We start from the raw sequence: 19,208 nt of genomic DNA, 5'->3' as shown, positions 1-19,208 counted from the left end.
GGCCTGTTACCAATCCTAGGTGCCCAGCACTTATGGCCTGTGTACATAGAATAGAAAAATTGGATATACTAACGGGGCAGGCATTACAAAGTTGTAACAAATAATTAGAAGAAGGTAGAACACTGAAACAATAAGAGGTTACTGGATACCCATGGCATAAACAGCTGGGAGCGCTAAATTTGCCGTGTTTTGCCACACCCCCTTTTTTACCACCCGGCTACAGCTTCCTACCACCCGGCTGAAAAAAATATCTGGGGGGAACACTGTGATGGCATAACCCCGCCCACTCCCATCTCAGATCTGAGCTTGCGATAGGAGAGTGAGCGAGCTGTGTCACTGCACACAACCCACCCACTCTCTCATCACAAGCTCAGATCTGGGGGACGCGTTTCACAGCTCTGGCCAGCAGGGTCCTTCTCCTGACCCTCCAAAGGGCCGGAGAAACATTCTTATTGAGCCGTAGTTTGCCAATGCCTGGCCTAGGCAATCAAGAATAAGGGGGGTGCTTCCTTCCCCCTTTTTTTTTTTTTTTTTAAGGGGTGTTGCACATAAAAATAAACACACATCATTTTTACCCTACATAAAAGAGTTGTCTACCCTTTTATGTAAAGTGAAAATAGTGAGATTAGGTAAGCTTTAAACACAAAGCAAAAAAAATCTTTATGGAACTTAGACATTCATTACCTTTTGGAGCAAGCTGTGCTTTGATATGCAAAAAGAAACAACTGCAAAGTTTGTCTTGGTCATTAAAGAGTTACAAGAGTCTGCAGAAAGAGCTCACCCCCCTAAGATCACCCACAACCTCAGCTATGTTTAGCAAAAGATTTCTTCTGCAAGTCATGCAAACTGACCCCTCCGTATTTCCTAACTGGGGGACTACCTGTACAGAAATAATCACGTGCAGCGTTTTACCTGTATTTTGTTCCTGTACATGTTTCTACTATAAATTCCTCAGCATGTCAAAACATATGGAAAATATCTTAAAAAATAGCAATCAGAAATGCTGATTGGTCACTTAGATCTGTTGCATCTGCATATTTCCCTATATCATGGGTATGGAATGGGGCACCTTTATGTCTTTCCTGCTTCTCTTCCTATGTCTCCTTGCACAGCAATTAGCTGGTATTTCCGGGTATGGGTGAGCACGTGATTCACTTCCTCCAATGACACGCGAGGGCTTTCTCTCAGGGTTCTTTGTGTTGCCCCGTCACTGAACAGAGCAACCAAGGGGAGACCGGGAGGGGTGTAATGATCCTATAACTCCGCAAAGACATGTTCGCTTTACTACAAAATGAAAAGACATCGAGGCAGCACTAAAGCTCACATTACCCAAATAAAGGGATATAGTTTCCATGGGCAACGGGTCCAACCAGCTTCAATTTTTAAAACAAACCACAGAGCGGAGTCCCGCATATCCCACAAAACACAGCACTAGGTAAAAACCTTTATTACCTCCAGCCCAAACCTACCACAATCTGCCAGCAACACCGACCTCTAACACCACGCAGAACAATGGCGACACAACCCTTCTCTCTAGAACCGACTGGAATTGTGGGGTCGGCCTGTTACGTCACTTCTATTGCGCATCACTTCCTTCGCGACCATGGTGGTGTCAGAGCGGACATTTTAGATAAGGGCATCACTGTCTGAGCTGACTGGTTTTCCCTTTTCCATGTGTTGTATTTTGTATACTTCTCAACGTGTTGCTTGTGTGTGTAAATCAAAGAAAGGAGTTTTAGTAGCAGTTTCAGAAAGAGATGGCTTAGCCAGGTCATTAATTTACTTTTTTGGCATTGGCAGCAAGTGCAGAATGGCCTGGCCAGTATGCAGGGCTTACCCATATAAATGGTAATTTAGTTCAGCTTTCAGTATTCTTAATGTATGAATTTAGGATTTGTCAATCATTTTTCCTATTGCCAGCTCTCCACAAAAACAAAGCTATCTGATATTTTAGTCCAATACTTTCCAGAGGCACTGCCTCAGCTTCTAGAGTCATAGCAGAACACTTTTGGATGCATGTACTTTTGGACACAATGACCCTGATTTTTTAATGTTCTCCAAGGCTGGAGAGAATACACTTTCCTCAGTGAAGCTGGGGATCCAGCAAACCTGGAATGGATCTGGTCCAGAATTGAAAACATTTGCTAACAAATAGCTAATGACTTTTAGGAAATCCATTCCAGGTTTGCTGGTGTCAGGTTCTTTAGGGGGTCTTCAAACAGATTATCAGAGATGGGACAGTAGATCCTAATTAAGAAGATATATTGTTGCTACAGAGAAAATCAAATGCTTAGCAGTTAAAGCAAAGAGATTCTAACTAAAACCAGGAAATACATCAATCTTTATAGGCATACAGAATCTCTCCTGTATAGGAGGGCTTAAGCCATTATCTAATTGGCATTAAACAGATTGTCCAATAACGTATAATCGGAAGTCCATATAAGCATAAAATTTCACACACAGTTAATGGGGTGGATAAACCAAGTGTCTAGCACTTTTAGTACAGAAATGACTGTCTACCATCTTGGATTCTTGTACTAACTGGTATTAACGGCAAGGGTCGCGTATCAGCCTTCAAGGCCATTCAGTGCTCAGCTTTCAAGGTTATCTTGCTGATTGTTTCTGTTGCAGCTGGTCTCTGAAAACAATCAAACAAAGCAGTAACTATTCTTCATAGAGGCAGACTTTATTTCATTATCTATATACAGACCCCCTATATTTTTCTCTCACTGGATAACCCAGCTTCACTGATGAAAGTGATTGTCTATTGCAGCATAGCTCCTAACTGTCCTGGTTTTGCTGGGACAGTACCGCTTTCTAGCTGTCATCATGGTATCCTGGGCTGCTTTTTTTTTATAGTAAACAATATTCAACACAAATATATAGTTAATATTCACCACAAATGTAACAAAATACATTATGGTCATTTAAACAACTTCTTCTTGAAGAACTTATATTTCTGTAAAAAAAAAAAAAAAGTATGAATAAAAAGAAGGAAAATGAAAGTTTCATGAATATAATGCTACATTTAATATAAAAAATGCAAAACATTGGTGTAAATAAATATTGATAATGATATGCTGAGTCAACATTCGTTATTGGTAGAATCGTCGATTCCGATTCCTGTATCACAAGAACCAAAAGAAAATTATATCGTTTCTGGATTCAGCAGACCTGAAATACACTAAATATGTTGAAAAATCCTTGGCATGTGAACGTTTTTTTAAAATTGTATATAAATATTGTAGGGGAGCATGCTTTCCACTGGCCACCAATCTCAGAAACAATTCCACTGACCTCCAACAAAGGTTCCTGTAAATCTGAAAATTAGTTTGGAAGTTTTTCATTGTTAAAAACATTGAGAGACTATAAAAAATTAATAAATAGAATTGTATTACCTTTATGCTAAATGCAGACCCATGTGACTCTGGTGGCATATATCTTGCCAGCTGCCTAGCCATCTGCACTGCTGGCATGGTTTTTAAAGTGGAACTAATCTGATGAGTTAAGTAATTATTTCAAAAAGAGACAAGCGATTTTTTTATTATTATTAATAAACAGGATTTATATAGGGCCAACATATTACACAGCAATGTAATTTCTACAATACAGCGTCTTGATCTGCGACCTGCCTGATCTCTCTGGGGTTCTGAAGTCAAAGCTGAGCTGCGCATGCGTAGCGTCAGCTTTGGTTGCCAGGGAAACCCAGCAATCCCGGCTTCCCTTGCATGTGCCAGGATGAATGAAGCTGTAAAGGAGTTACATTACCAAGATCAGAAGAAGAGAAGGAAGATGCCTGATGACGCTGACATTCTTTCCAAAGGCCAGCAGTGTAAGGGGCATTCTTCCCACTGAGCATCATACTAATGTGGAGTTGTGGACACACAGTAGTAATTATAGCGGGTGCTGGGTTCCCTGACAACCTGAAAGTTATTTCAATTTGTTTCAAAAGTTGAAAAACGCTGGACCATAGTTTGCCATGAGCAAGACCACCATAAGAAATCCCCTGGCCCCATAATAGGTCAACTTTGGCCCCTCTCTCCTTGCAAAAGTCTGGCTATTTCGATTGGGGCCCAGGTACAGAATCACCCCCCACCCCCAACAGATGAGGTCTTTTCTATTATTATTCAAATTTTTCAGTTGTTTTGAAGAGACTCGGGTTACCTTTATTTAATGTACAGCACTGCGTAATATGTTGGAGCTATATACCGTTGAATATTAATAAATTCAGTTAAAGCAGAATAGACCAGTGCTAAAGGTGGTTTATCAACAAAATATTTAGTTTATAATTTTTTTTATTTTCTTTATCATGTAAATTCTGACGTTATTCAAATGTCTTTAGGGTATCACAACTGAAAACCTCCCTCCTCACATTTGTCATAGCACAGTGCCAGTCACCTCACTGACTGCAGAGCCCGGGAACAATAACCCCGCCCAGGCAGCGGCTCCGGCGCCTGGTGGCCCCGCCCACCAGTCTCGGCTCGCATAGATTCACCCTAACTAGGTATCAATGACCCCGCCCACCTTATTAACCACTGCAGCCCGCTTACACCGCCCACTTGTCCAGGCGGCTCAGCCCGTTACAGCAGCCCCGCCCCTGGGCGGAGTCTGTGCGCACGAGCTGTTTCTGATGCGCTGGCCGCCATAGCTCTCGGCGCCATTTTGTAGGAGCTTGTCCTGTGAGGTGAATTGCGTTACCACACCGAGGTGATCAAGGCGTCGTCTCTACACCGGCGGGAGCTGCGAATCTTCACACTGCTCTTCAGGTAATGATGGGAACGAGTTGGTATGCGCACTTTGTTGTTGTTTCGTGGTGCCGGTGTGTGTTGTATGACTGGCGGCCTGCTTAGTATAGTCGTGTGGGGTGATTATGGAACGAAAGCAGGCCTTTTAACTTCGAAATATTCGTATTATATTGAAAAGATATCATTATGAATGTATCTGGTGTGGGATATAATAACGATAGGTTGGTTTAATATTTCCGATATTGGTTGCTTCTTTATGTCAGGGCGCATGTTACTGTCCGTGACCGCCATTGTCCTGGATGAGGCTCCGCAGCCTTCTATTACCTTGCACCGGTCAGGTATTGTGGGGACCCCGTGTTAGTCTAGCAGATATTATTTCTATGATAGATGTTAGGAAATGATGTGTTGGAAATCGCTGTATTTGCAGCGTTATATAGCTGCATGGTCACGTCGTTGCATTGTCCTGCCTGCAGGGGCGCAGCTCCTCCATGTCAGGGCAGTGCACTGTACATTCCAGAATCTTCTGTGCAGCCAGTGTGGATCGCCTAGTTGTTTCCATTATTTAACATTACAGATATTTTGTAACTCTTTTTTATTGAACACTTGAATGTACAGAGGGAGGGGCACAGTGATGTACGATGCGGATATTTGTCTCGGGACATTGACTGCCAATGTATCATGCCTCGCATGTGCTTTAAAACTTTCATTGGTATTATTGTATCCACCAATCGTCTTTTTGCAGACTAAACTTTTTCCACCAATAAAAATTAGTCACGATGATGTTATCATTGAGCTCTAGCTCTTTCAAAGACCCAGCAGATATTTTCCTTTATAGTCTGCAGCAATGTTTCCAGCCAGGGTTCCTTGAGCAGTTTGTACCTCTCAGATCACTTACCTATTATTATTAATATTAATATTATTAAAGGATTTTTATAGCACCAACATATTACACAGCACTATACATTAAAAAGGGGCTGCAAAGGGCAGAATAAAGCTAGGTATACACTTGCAATAATTATCATTAGAAAATGGACTAATGATTATGCACAATAATTTTGAACGATCGTAGATCGTATTGTGCACAATTCTGTCCATGTTTTAACAAAACGATGGTTTAAATATAATCCACCAATAGTGTACACATGCTAGATACGATCATTTGAATGATGAAGGAAGTGACATGTTAAGGAGAAAGTGTACTGCCACAATCACTGAACGACTGTACACACAATAGACAGTAAATGATCGTCGCTCAATCAGATCCGCCGCTACAGTCAATCGTTTCCAGCGACAATACTCCTTAGTCAGCGTTGTTGTGCACTTTTTTGTTAACGATTATCGAGTGCTTAGTCATTAATTTCCAACGATTATTGCAAGTATGTATGTAGCTTAATACAGACTGACACAGGAGGCGGAGAGGACCCTGCCCTAAAGAGTGGGGGAAGTAATACACAATAGGAGGGGAGAGCCTTTGACTTTCTAACATTGCCAGCAATGTAAGAAGCTTTCTTCCTACTGACCACTGTGAGCTGTGGATATAGTTTTTATAGCAGGGATTTCCTGAAACATGAATCTGCAGAGACCAGGAGTGGAGGAGGGGTTGTTAATAATCAATCACTTTGCACAGGAAGGACGAGTCACATTGATTGGTAGACAAAAATGAAGAATATTAAATTGAAATTGCAGGCCAGTCAAACCCTATAGCTATGGAGTTTGACTTAATTTCAAGCTAGTGCTAATTGTATACAAAATCCTATATTATATATGTGTGTGTGTATATTCATATATATATATATATATATGGCTGGAACTCCCCATCTCATAACTTGCCATTCACAAAAGAGCAGGGAGTACTACACTGTCTCAGCTTCCTCCATCTTTCTAGTGCTTACGTACAATGCAAAGTCACTGTCTTCTTTCTTCTGGGTTCACTTCATTTGACTTCGCACTGTGCAGGTGCAATATTATTATTACACAGTATTTATATAGAGCCATCATATAACAAAGTCCATATTCATGTCCCTAACTGCCCCTCAAAGTGCTCACAATCCAATGTCCATACCATAGGAATATGTTTTTATTAAAGCCTAAGGTAAATTTATTTTTTGGGGGGAGGGGGGCAATAAATCTAATTTTGGTATGTGGAAGGAAACCCACTCCAATGCTGGAAAAACATACGAACTCTGGAAATCGAACCTGGGACCTAGCATGCAAAGGTCAGTGTGATAACCACTGGGCCTCTGTGCTGCCCATAATTGGGTGATGTGTCTTCTTCCTAATGTGTTGTAAAAAGAAAAAGCCAAATCTCGTGCACATTTTTTTTACACTACAGGAAAGCCCTTGATCAATTTTTACTGCCAAGGCATAAAAGATAGAGGGGGATAGGTCCTCCCCAAGAAGTTTAAAACAAAAGAGGAATTGCCGCTGTTTTATATAATGTTGAAAAAGAATGACAGGTTTACTTTCTGCTTTTAGAAATGCAGTTGATATTTCCTGTTGGATTACCACACAGATCTGCAAGAAATACTCAAGGAAGACTGCATTACCATGTTTATTGTATTCAGATGAAATTTGTTTAGAGTAAAATGATAGGGACTTCACCTACTGTGCACTGCTGTATTGCTGTGACCTAGGGGCTTGTTGGGGTTTTTACTTTTAAACGTTTTCAAAGACGGATGCAGTTTTATTATTTCTTAATTTTAGGTTGATGTTGCAAATAGTGAAAGCTGGAAAGAAGCATTATTTTTTTTATTATTATTATTTCCTGTACTTAGAGGACAGGAATGACCTTCAGGTGCTTTGCATTCAAATAAACTTAAATCAACTTCAGAAGAGGGGAGGTCTCATGAGTTTGTTGCTATGTCCATGTCCATAAGCAGGAGGGGGTGTGGAAAGTGGTGGCTGTTCTGTATGACAGGGCAATGTACCTATAAGGCCTGCACAAAAATATAGACCAAAATACATATTTGTGGCCATAACTGCAGAATTCCATGAGCCTCTGTGGGCCATGTGCATTAGTTGGGCCACTTGGAGATGGATCCATTACTGAGGACTAAATTGAGGACATGGTTAAACATTTCAGATATAGTGGCTGAAGCATAACTGTAATATGCTATGATAGTACAGATATTATTATTCTGGACTAATTTCTATAATTTTCATGTAATATTTTTAGCTTAAAATGTTACAACAGATGAGCCAGTGTGGGGACAGGAAAGAATGCTTATTGCAGAAGGGTCCTTGTCTGTTTCTTTCTTCAGTAAAGCCTGTCCTGACGACAATTTTTTTAAAGTAAAATCTTTAATTTTACTTTAGGAGAAGAACCCTTGCCCTTTTGGTGTAGGTTCTGGTCTCTTCTTCCAACTGAAGTTTTCCAATAAGAAGAGTTCAAGAGATTTGCTCACAGCTGAGACACAGCTCTCAGTAATAGTTGTGCAAAAAGTCCTTTTCCGCAGCACGCTAGTAGGGGATAGTTTTTTTTTTTTTCTAAAAATAAATAAACTAGCACCATTAGTTTAGATAAACCCAGGAACTATTTATCTGGCTTGAACAGTTCTATACATTCTAAACTTGTACTCTTAATTCAAACTCATTATGTTATGACATGCACTGTACATTTGTATCATAAGGGTAAATGTATGCACTTGTCTTGTGGCTTTCTTGTACATAGGGGAGTTAGGTTTTTGCTGCCTTATTGTGTGTGTGTGTGTGTGTGTAGTTGGATAATATACATCTTTGCCTAAAATTCCATTTTTTTTTTCCATTTTTTTTTTTTTTTAACATTGCCTTTTTTTTGTTTGCAGGGGCAATTGTTTCACATCTAATAATGACGACAATCGTACGTCTACAGGGGCTCCCTCCTGTTGCAGATTCTTTTGACATTCGACAATTTTTCTATGGATTAAATATTCCCAGAGGAGGTGTATATATCACAGGTGGAAAATATGGTGAGGCCTTTATCATATTTGGAACATTTGAAGATGCCCAGTATGCAATGTCGCTATCGGGGCGTCCTCTGAAGACTTCATTCATTTACCTGTCATTCAGCAATGAAGCAGAGCTGCGTCGGGCATTGGAAGTTTACCGCATTGGTCCAAGTGAAAGCTTGGGTGGTCTATCTTCAGGAGTGGGTTCAAGAGTTGCTCGACCTCCAGGTTCACTGAAACCTTCATTTTTATACATACATGGGATGTCTCAGAAAATTACAAAAGTTGAACTCCGAGAATTTTTTAAGGGGTTTACAGTGGATGATGTCATATTCTTAAAATTTGTAAGCGGAGTAAGGAATGGAAATGCCTTAATTAAATTTAAGTCCCCCAATGAGGCTAGTGATGCACTCAAACTTGACGGAGTTTTCCTTGGTGGTTCTCCAGTAACACTCAGACTTTCAGATGAGGAAGAGTGGAACAAAAATGGTGGAGATTCAAGTGTTCATAAAAGGGAACATTCTCCTCCACGTAGATCTCCACGCAGATCACCACGTAGAACCCCACGAAGGTCTCCTCCTCGCAGATCTCTACGTAGATCACCTCCACGTAGGAGGAGGTCCCGCACCAGATCCAGATCTCCAAGACGAGAGAGACGTAGATCGCCATACATCCGCGAATTTTATGTTCATCTGATTAATGTTAGTTACAGAGCTGAAAAGGCAGACATAAAAAAATTCTTCTTTGATCTTGACATGGACGATTCTCACATTACATTCCTGCTTGATAAAGATGGCAAACGAACAAGGGAAGCCTTTGCAATGTTTACTACCCAAAAAGATTACAAAAGAGCCCTGAATTTGAACCTTGAATCTTTCAAAGGTCATACTATAAACATATTGCCTATTTCTAAAAGAGGTATGGTGGAGTTAATTGAGCGCAGAAAGTCAAGATCTAGTAGAGATCGATCAAGTAAAAGATCAGTTGGCTCTCAAGAACACAAGAAGTACATATTCTTGAGAAATTTTGCCTCCGATATTACAAAAGCTGATGTAATTGCATTCTTTAAAGACTTTGCCCTAAAAGAGGATGATGTTACGTTACTTAATGATGATAAGGGTGTTGGTCTTGGGGAAGCATTGGCTAAATTCTCAGATGAAAAAGAGGCCTCCAAGGCAGAAAAATTAAATCATGAAAAGTATCAAGGGACGGAGATTCTACTGAGCCGTATTTCTGAGGAGCAAATTAATTCTCTTACCAAAGGTGCTTCTGCAAACAAAGAATCAAAACTTGAGGACTCTAGTGTTTCTCAAGGCAATGAGGTGTCAGATTCTGCTGATGAATCAGCAATGGCACAAGAGGCAGACAATGACCAGAAAACACCATCGGATAGCACAAAGGAGACTGATCCTGTTAACGAAAATGATGCTGACAAGGAAAATGAAGACAAAGAGGAAAATGATGCTGACAAGGAAAATGAAGGTGACAATGAAACCGAGATGGATGATGACAAAGAGAATGACATCGAAGAGGACATGGATGACTCTGAGCCGAGCGAAAATCCTTTAGATTCCTCAGATCCTTTGCAGGACGCTAGTTCCATGGCATGTCTGGATAAATCCATGCTGCAACTTGAAGATGGTATAAATGGCGATAATGAGGACTTAGCTGAAGGTACAACACTTGTGTTTATCAGGAACTTACCTGTTACAATCACTTCTGATGAAATTTTAGACTTTCTCCATGACTACACCGTGAGCTCTGTAAATCTCAAATATATTGGAAAAGGTGAAGCAACAGTCCGAATGTCTGATGCAGACGCTAAATCTGCAATTGAGACTCTCAACAAGAAAGAGGTTGGCCTTAAACAAGTGTTACTCAGCTTAATTTAATTACTGGTTAAGATTTATTGGTAAGTGTTTGTTTGTCTTTGGTAAGTTCCACACTTCTTGTAGTGTAAGGAAATGTATGGACAATGTTTATGCAGACTAATGGAGTAAATTCCCTGCTCTGAATAGAAATGTTTAGTTTGTACATTGTGATGCATGTTTAATGGTAAAAGAAAATCCAAGTTTTTCTTTCATGTTTATCAACAATACAGTTTATGGATGAATCTAAGTTGTAGTTTGGTTGTAACAATACCTGTAAAGAAAAGGAAATATTTGTTTAAAAAATCTTTTCTAAATTTTCCTAAAATAAAGGTACTTTTTTTCTGGCAAATCTAGTAGGCATCAGCAAAGTTTTAGACAAAAAACAATGGAGTCACAAATTGGAAAGCTGGTTGTCTTCACTTTTTGTGTGTTCTTCCAGTGCATGAAAGCTTAGAGTGCATCTAAAGTATTTGTTTCAGATGTTTACTTTGTCCTGGTAACCATCGTCAAAAAGCTAGGTAAAATCCACCAATATGAATTGTCAACAGAACAGGAAGAAAGGGAACATATACCAATGGACATTGTTCCTGTGACAGCTAAGACCAACTTTCCCTTTTAACAGATTTTCTTGCATTCTGTCATGTTTATAGTGCAAGAAGCTAAAATATAAATTTCCAATAACCCTTCACAAAGATTAATTCTCTTCTGTATGGTTCTGTGCTTGGACCATGTTAGATCCACACTGCTTTCATCCTGTTTGATCTAAATAACTGCGTGATTTTAGTTCCAACCATAGCCAAGATAGTAGTGAAGAAGGGTAACAGGCTCTTCTCATGTTTCCTATTGAAGTGTATGTCCCTGTTTTAGAAGATTTTCATTGCTTCTAGTCAAGACGAGAAGTGGTTTATGAAAAAAAAATGTACAGTATAAAGTGAATTAGGGTTGGAAATTCCAACTATGTTTTCATTGCATTTCCCGTGGGGTATTACAGGCAGAATGTGTGAGGAAAATATCTCTAGTAAATTCAGACCTAGACCAAGCCTGACTATCTTCTAAAGTCTATACTATTATTTAACAATTAACGAACTATAATCTTTAAAGCCAACCCTTTGTTATATATGTTCTCTGCAGTAGATTTATACTCGCCTGTTCCCTGCCTCTTTCTGGTATTTTTATATGTTCAATAATTATTTCACCTGAGCAGTCTTTAAAACCAACACTTAGGCTATGTACACATGCTCAATTATTGTCTTTGGAAACGATCTTTCATAATCGTTTCCAATGACAAATGACTGAAAGATGAATGAATAAGTGCTGTACATACAGCGCCGCTCTGCTCTATGAAGAGGCCAGGTGGGAGAACGAGCGAGTGGCACCTCGCTGCGCTCTCCTTCCTTAACTTCCATTGTGGTCACTCATCTTCCTGTCTATCTGATGGGACGGATTCACGAACAACGTTGGATGACTTCTGTCCACATGCAAAATTCTCATATCCGACGCGTGTATGTAGCCTTAGTGTTGTGTGCTTGCTTCCAGTTGCTCGTGCTGTAGTTTTCTCCCATCCTTTAAGTCATTATGTACTGTAGTGACATAAAGATTTGTGGATGAAATACTGTGTGCAGCTGGCATCTGTAGCCATTTAAAAAATCAAGATTCCAGGAAAAGGCAGCAGTACAGGTAAGTATCAAAAGTTGTCTATTGCAGTGAAGTTTTATTTTTGTGAATGGAGATAGTTGCTTTAAACAAATATGTTATTAAAATGATTTGCAAATCAACAGTACTAAGATGCATGTATATTAAAATGTATATTACAATGCTCAATTAGTTATTTAGTGCTACATCTTATACATGTACAAATGCATTCACAAAACCCATATGTAAGAATGAAAATGCTGAGCAGTACAGGGCTTTTCAGGCCCAGAAGTGAGTAGAAATTTCCAATAATGACAAAATGATAAAGTCTAATAAAGGTTCTAGCATTAAATCCACTCTACTCGAGATAAACTCTGTTGGGGCATTTGCACTATACTTCTTGTTTAGGTAACATAGCCATTGGTACATGAAGTAGGCTTGCAACCCATTTCTGATAATTTCCCATCTGGACTAGGAATAGTGTAAATTCTTTCTAGTGAGGTCATGGGCTGCTACAGAACTTTTTCAGTAAAAATGGCATTAAGCAAAGTTCTCAGGCCAAAACAGGCAGTTAGAAGCTACAGTTGCTGTCCAATGGGAAAAAAAACATGAGACGTTCCTGTAATACAGAGATGTGCCCCCCCCCCCCCCCCCCCCCCCCCCCCCCATCAGAAATGCACTAAATTCAAATACATGGGTACACTGAACATTCCTTATGTGTATCCTTCTGGTGTATATCTTTATTATTAAGTATTCCTAAGTAATAGTAATTATTTACCTGCACCAAATTTCATAGTTATTGCTTTATAAATATACCCCCTAATGTTTTGCTCAAAGCAAGTAACAGATCAAATAAACATTTTTGCCATTTATCATTGCAAGGAAAATTTAACCTAATATTGTCTACTTGCTCATATTAGTGATTTAATAAAAATTTACCATTACTAAATTATGCCACTATCGCTTGGATTGGGCAGTAGCTTGCTTTATATTCTCATGTTTGTGTTCAGTGTGTGTCAGTCATTGTGTTGACACAAATGCTATGTGTGCTACAGTGTGTCAGTCTGATAGCAGAATGCATTATATTGGTCTGTTTTGCATGTTTTATTTTATTTTTTTAACTTAAAAACAAAATACACTTATTGTGAAAAAGTAGCAAAGGTAACAACCCATTCAAATCATACTTAACTTTGCAGTCCTGTTCTTCAGATTTTTCTATTTAAAAGTTGCCTCACCATTTTGGTAAAGTGGTTCGGTAGCTGGTTGAATTAGGGAACGTATCTCAGAGGCAGGAAAGGTGTTTACTGCAAGACTTCTAAAGTGCTAGTTGCAGACTAGAGCTGAAAAGGTAAGTATGATTTCAATGGGTTCTTTTTCTACACAAACTTATTTTAGTTTGGGGTGTGGAAAGTGTTAATACTGCAAAAAATAACATAATAAAAAACATAAATATGCATTTAAAAAAATCTTCTGGAATCAACCTGACTGCTGCAAGTGGAGCATTGGAGCTGATGGGACTTCTGTTGGAGCATCATTCATCGCAGTGCAGCAGAACAACTGAATCTCGATGGATCAAGAGGATTTTCCACTATCGTGTTTTGATGCAGGAAAGGAGCTGCGGTGGACAGATGTCGGAGGGATGTGTCACAAGGTAACCATGCTATTTATATGCAGTGTAGGCTTCTGTCTGGGAATGGGATCAGAATAATGTAAACTGATTGAAGCAAGTTGCATTGTATTGAATATCTTTTAGTACATGGTTGTAGTTAGGAGCTAACTTCTAAGATGTCGTTACACAATTTATTGCATGCCTTATGCTGGAAACACCTCTTTGCATTTTTGCCTGATATGTTTTTATACATTTCCTTTTAATTCGATAAAAAACACGTTAGGATGCATGTTAACATGTTAATGCATTAACATTTTAGTGCATTTCTATTAATTCCAATGAAAATTTCAATGAAAAATGTCTCTGGAAAGAACACACACAAATTCAAAAATGAGTTGATTTTTGTGGCTTGAACTTGACTACAAAGCCTGTCCACTAGGTGCATTGGGTCACTGCCACCTATGGAAATTTTGACTAGTATGAGTTTATTTCGATTTATCTCTCTAATAAATATGAAACCATTACATCATAAAATTTTAAAGTGGTTCTACATTTCAATTTCAACAATTACACATGCTAGCAGTGTTGGTCATAGTATCTTAGGCAATTTGTCATTGAATGTTCGCAGTTCAAATTGTTTATTTAAAAAAAAAAAAAAAACTTTTTTGGATGCTTCTTCAGACTTCCTACAATGAAGTTTTCATTGGTATTAACTCAAGGTAGCCAATAAAGGGTATCGGCTGAACTGTAAAATTTCTGCATTAACAATGTTGGTGGAATAGTTAATAGCTTTAGAAGCACTGCAATGTCCGTGTTTCTCTACAAAAATGTAGCCTGCTCTGTTATGAGTATTGTAATTCTCTCCATTAGTGACGTGACAAAGTACGTAAGCATTCGGCCATCCCGGCAGCCTTTTATTAGCTTTATTTTTCCCAGATAAATCTAATATTTTTACTGTTCCTATTTTTGGTATTGTATACCCTTTTAATTTATTACGTTAAGTGTGCTACATTTGATATACTTCAATCCTTCCTGGGGAAATGCTGTCCCCTGTGTCTCTTGATAAAGTTAATAAATCTGTCAGCTATGCAGTGGAAAATATTACATTATACATAGAATAATCTTAAAAAAAATTTTAAGCCTAGTTAGCTCCTCAATCATGTACTTATTCAGATATTTAGAGTTCTGTTATATAATGCAACTTGTGATTTAGGTTTTTGATGCTTAAACATCAATAACCTTCTTGCTTGTCACTGGGAAATTCAAGTTATGGCTGTAACGTTAAAAAAATGTATTTTAAGGGTAAAGGATTGCATCTTAAAATCAGTTTTTGTAAATGTCTGGGGCGGGGGTAATATTCTGGCACCAACTGGTCCGTTAAACGCTGAGTACTTTCTTCTACAAGTCCCGTTGCCATTGTGCCCTGCACATCAGAAGATCCCAGGATTCCCTTTGGATGACTTCTAGGAGGCCACAGATGAGGAGGCAGCTGGACCTGGAAGCAGTACACGACCATGTGACCAGGAGTGTAGAGGTGAGTCAGATTAACACTACTGAATAGCGCTCCTACACTCAGAGGTTTGGACTCGCCACTCCTGAATCGCGCGCCCCATTCTCAATTTACCAGCTTATAAATATTGTGATGTTTGCTTTTTTTGAAGTACAGTTTATTTTTATTTTTTTCTATTTTAGTTTAAAACCTAATTTACATTTTTGGTTTTACTCCTAATGCTTGGTATTCTAAAGGGCAGAATTGCAAAAGGAATGAATGGGCTTTGTTTTTTGAAGACTGTATGGCCACTGTAGCTTTTAGATATTAAGAGTTAGATTTCATTGCCTTCTTGTCCCAGTTACAGACAACCAGTGTTAGAATAGTGACGCAATAGCATGGAACACACGGATTTAGGATTTGTGTGTACTATAAACAGGAAATTCTTACCACAAAACTCCAGTAAATCCTGTACACAAGCTAATTTATTTAATGTGTAAATTCTGGGCATACTGGATTTTAATGAATGATCTTCGCGGAGATCTGTGTTGTAGAACATCGTTGGACCGAATTAAATTCCTGTCCTGCTTAAAGAAAGCACTTTTAATGAATACAGTCCATCATAAAAAAACTTTTATTTATTTTTTCTAGCGAAAACTTTGAGTATGTGTCATTGATGCAAATACATGGTACAATATCTGTTTGGTTTGTTATTGTGACTGTTATAGATAGCTGCATGGCTGTGGTTCTCTAGATTTGTGATGGCTATAACCAATTTAAAGCATTCATTTACTGCGGACATAGTGCAACTACTAGTTTGCAAATAGATGGTCAGGGACTGCCTGTATTAAGAGAAATGTTTATTTTAGAGAGGTTGCTCTCATTTCAGAGAATGCCAATGCTATGTAAAATACAAGATTCTGCGGTCTTAAGATTTTTCAGTGTTTAAATTTTAGCGTATGTCCTGTATTGGTAGCTGTACAGAGTAATATTCATACAGGAATCAACAGCACCATCAGATTAATAGGTATTTCAAGCAATAAACAATAAAGGTGCAGCTCTTGCTGGACATGCAGCATTTAACCAAGCATTGTTTTTTTGTTTTTGTTTTGGACCAAGTAACTGTTTTAGACAGTTTTATGGTGATTACATGTTTGAAGAAATATCAAAGACTATATATTAAGTCATTTGTTCTAGACTGCCATAGGAAATTGTTGTTAATCTGTCTGTGTTTGATAGAATGCTGGAAGCAGGCCTTAAGTGAATGTGCTGAGAATGATAGACGCATATACCTCTGTTCATGTTTGATTGTCAATCTTAGGACCCTTATAGACCTAAACAATTTACTTAGTAGTTGCAAAGGGTTATGGGATACCTCCCATACATTTTGTATACTTGGCCTTACTTCACCCAACTATGGCATGGTTAAGGTTTTTAAGGATATATATAATATATAATTTGTGAAGGAGTGAAAACTTGTCTCTCCTGCTGGCTCTTTCACCAAATTCCTTAGATGTCTGTCCCGGAAATAATTAGATAAATCACCAGACATGTCATTATCCTTGTTCACTCCATCTACATTACTGTTGTTGTCATAGTCTTCAGGCAGAACCAGAAAAGGTGATGAGTGGACCAATTGGATGGGCACTCGTAAAAATGTTTGTCTGTATGTAGCCTTTGTCTTTCCAGCATCTGGCTGATGTTTATTAATTGCAGCTTTTAGGCAAAATAGTTGAACTTGCTGATTTATCTGTAGTGTCAGTCCGCCTAAACTTGTTCTTGGTTGAACTGTAGCAGATGGGAGCTATCAGTTGGTGTATGTTATTTCTTAGGAAATCTAGCAATCAAGTGTCATTGCTGTCATTCAGTCTTAATTCACCAAGGTATCTTTTGTTCTCAATATAAATGTGGTAGTAGATCTTTGCTGGCGTTTGTAGAATTACCCTAAAACAAATTGGTAGAATGACCCTCTAATTCATTTTTTTGTTTTCATTTCTATGCAATACTTGTTAAAGCTGGTAAGAATTATAGGTGTCCAGACTTCTCATTTGGTTTTCCCATTTTTGTTGCAGGCTTTAGAAAGATGTTTGGATGTATGGAAGCTTCTGCACAGGTAATTGGTAAGTTATGTTCCAGGAGCCTCTGGAGGGTAGTGCAATTTGCTACACCACAGCAGAATGGGGTCCCTTAGATTTTTGACTATAACACAGGTATTTATTATACAAAATAGGAGAAAACATTGAACTGAACTTGTCTAAACTCCAGCTCATTTTACAATTTAACTGCCAGTTACTACTGGGTGTTAAAAAATAGGTTCCCTACTGAGTAAGAACTAACTTTAATGATTATTTGCAGTAATAATGTGCTGTCTAAAACAGATTTGAACTGCAGATGTATGCAATCTACTGATTTCATGTACTGATAAATATGTAATAAAACTGCATATATTACCAATTTATAGCCCCCCCCCACACACACACACACACAAACCCCTTGTTAGTGGGGGACAGCTCAACTAAAGGCACCAAAAAGTTTTTTAACAAAAGTTACCAGAGTTCTACTCAGATGTAGCTAACTGTAGTTTTGCTTCCACTAAGTATTTTCCAAGTGTATAATATTGCCATAACCTAGGTTTGCTTCACTCCAACTCGGACGTTTGTAGTACTACTGCACCTATTTAAAAATCTATATCCTTACCTTTTTTCCAGGTGTCTCGGATGCTGGAATATCACAGGCCCATTTTGCCACCCTCCTCACCAGTAATGTGGATTCTGAATAGACTGTGCCACTATGTAATGACGTGGTGACAATCTGTCAAACTTTCCTGTGAGTCCAGTTATGGGGCCTCAAAGTTGACCTACCGAGATATTATTCAAGCTGCCATTGCTGAATTTTGTTCTACAGTATGTTAAGTGCCTGGATGTGAATCTGATCTTTTGGTTTTAGTCATTGACATAAAACAAGCATTTATTTGTTACAATTAGCTGAACACCTGAGCTGCATGCTCATTTTGAGTCACTGATTTATCAGAAGTTAAAGGTAAATGATCAGAACAGCAAGTAGAAATGGGAGCTTTTATAATATCTTGATGAAATGTCTGTTTTAAAGGCTTGGGCTCATAGAAAACGAGATTAGGGGTCATTTAACTTGGAAGAGGAGTGGTGTAGTATCACTGGATCACAATAAAGAGATCATTGGAGCAAAGGTGAGTTATGCAGCTGAATGCATTTTTCTTTTCTGTTTTTTTTTTTTTTTTTTTTTTTTTTAAATACCAGTAATTTTTTACTCTTAGCATGTAGGAGTCATGGGGTATCTTAAATGTAGAAACAAGCTTCACTACAGCTGTGTTCTTGTTTACAACATCTTACTGCCTCGCCATAATGAGTAAGGAGGTTGTAGTAAAACGGTTCATTGTTGTATCAGTCCTTATAATTATATAGACGTGGGGTCTCCAGTGATAATACAGAAATACACACAATGTATAAAGATGGCTTACAAGCTTTTTTTCTTTTCTTTTCTTTTCTTACAGCTCTTACCTCCGGGAATGCAAGTTATTTATTTTTTTACTGTTTTAATAAAGTTGGATATATTTTTCAATTCTTGTTATTGGTGTCTTTTTCTACAAAATTAATCTAAAGTTATACCTTATTTGTATTTGAACAGAGATATTGTGTGCACAGAGAGTACATAGTACCTTAAATGGCTTCAGATATGTAACTGTGCTGATCTGGACCAGTGAGAAATGCAGCTTGTGATCCTTGAGTTTATTGGCTCACATAAGGAATTTTACTGTATCAAACAATTTGTGTAGGTCAGTCCAGTGTATACCCCCCACTACTGGTGGTTTTGCTTATGTCCTAAGATGATGGGTGTCTGTGTCAACTCTAATATGCTAAATATTTCTAATAGTCTATCATTTTTTTTCTCTCCAATTTT

At 38.4% G+C, this 19,208-nt stretch overlaps 2 protein-coding genes across 5 annotated transcripts in view; one reads left to right on the top strand and one right to left on the bottom strand.

Moving 5' to 3' along the window:
* Window positions 1-1,558, bottom strand: part of RBM12B (RNA binding motif protein 12B) — a 13,713-nt gene extending 12,155 nt beyond the window's left edge. The window contains exon 1 of one of the 2 annotated variants that reach the window (XM_072410913.1): window positions 1,470-1,558. The gene's annotated coding sequence lies outside the window, so the exon portion shown is untranslated. The remainder of the gene's footprint in view (window positions 1-1,469) is intronic. The other variant, XM_072410914.1, reaches the window with a different exon arrangement.
* Window positions 1,559-4,608: 3,050 nt separating this feature from the next.
* LOC140330633 (RNA-binding protein 12B-like) lies at window positions 4,609-18,869 on the top strand. 3 transcript variants are annotated; one of them, XR_011920775.1, is made up of 4 exons: window positions 4,609-4,766; window positions 8,549-10,583; window positions 17,345-18,477; window positions 18,802-18,869. XR_011920775.1 is itself a non-coding variant. In XM_072410912.1 (3 exons), the coding sequence occupies exon 2, from the start codon at window positions 8,572-8,574 to the stop codon at window positions 10,561-10,563; it is 1,992 nt and encodes a 663-aa protein (XP_072267013.1). In that variant the 5' UTR covers window positions 4,609-4,766; window positions 8,549-8,571; the 3' UTR covers window positions 10,564-10,583; window positions 17,345-18,536. The 3 variants fall into 3 exon arrangements, 1 of the variants encoding a protein (XP_072267013.1); XR_011920776.1 differs by lacking the exon at window positions 18,802-18,869 and having other exon boundaries at window positions 17,345-17,392; window positions 17,981-18,536; XM_072410912.1 differs by lacking the exon at window positions 18,802-18,869 and having other exon boundaries at window positions 17,345-18,536.
* Window positions 18,870-19,208: the final 339 nt, after the last annotated feature.

The sequence above is a fragment of the Pyxicephalus adspersus genome, chromosome 5 (assembly GCF_032062135.1).
Source record: "Pyxicephalus adspersus chromosome 5, UCB_Pads_2.0, whole genome shotgun sequence".
Taxonomy (NCBI): domain Eukaryota; kingdom Metazoa; phylum Chordata; class Amphibia; order Anura; family Pyxicephalidae; genus Pyxicephalus; species Pyxicephalus adspersus.
Note: the sequence above shows the minus strand (reverse complement) of the source record. Positions and strands in the feature narration are given on the sequence as shown.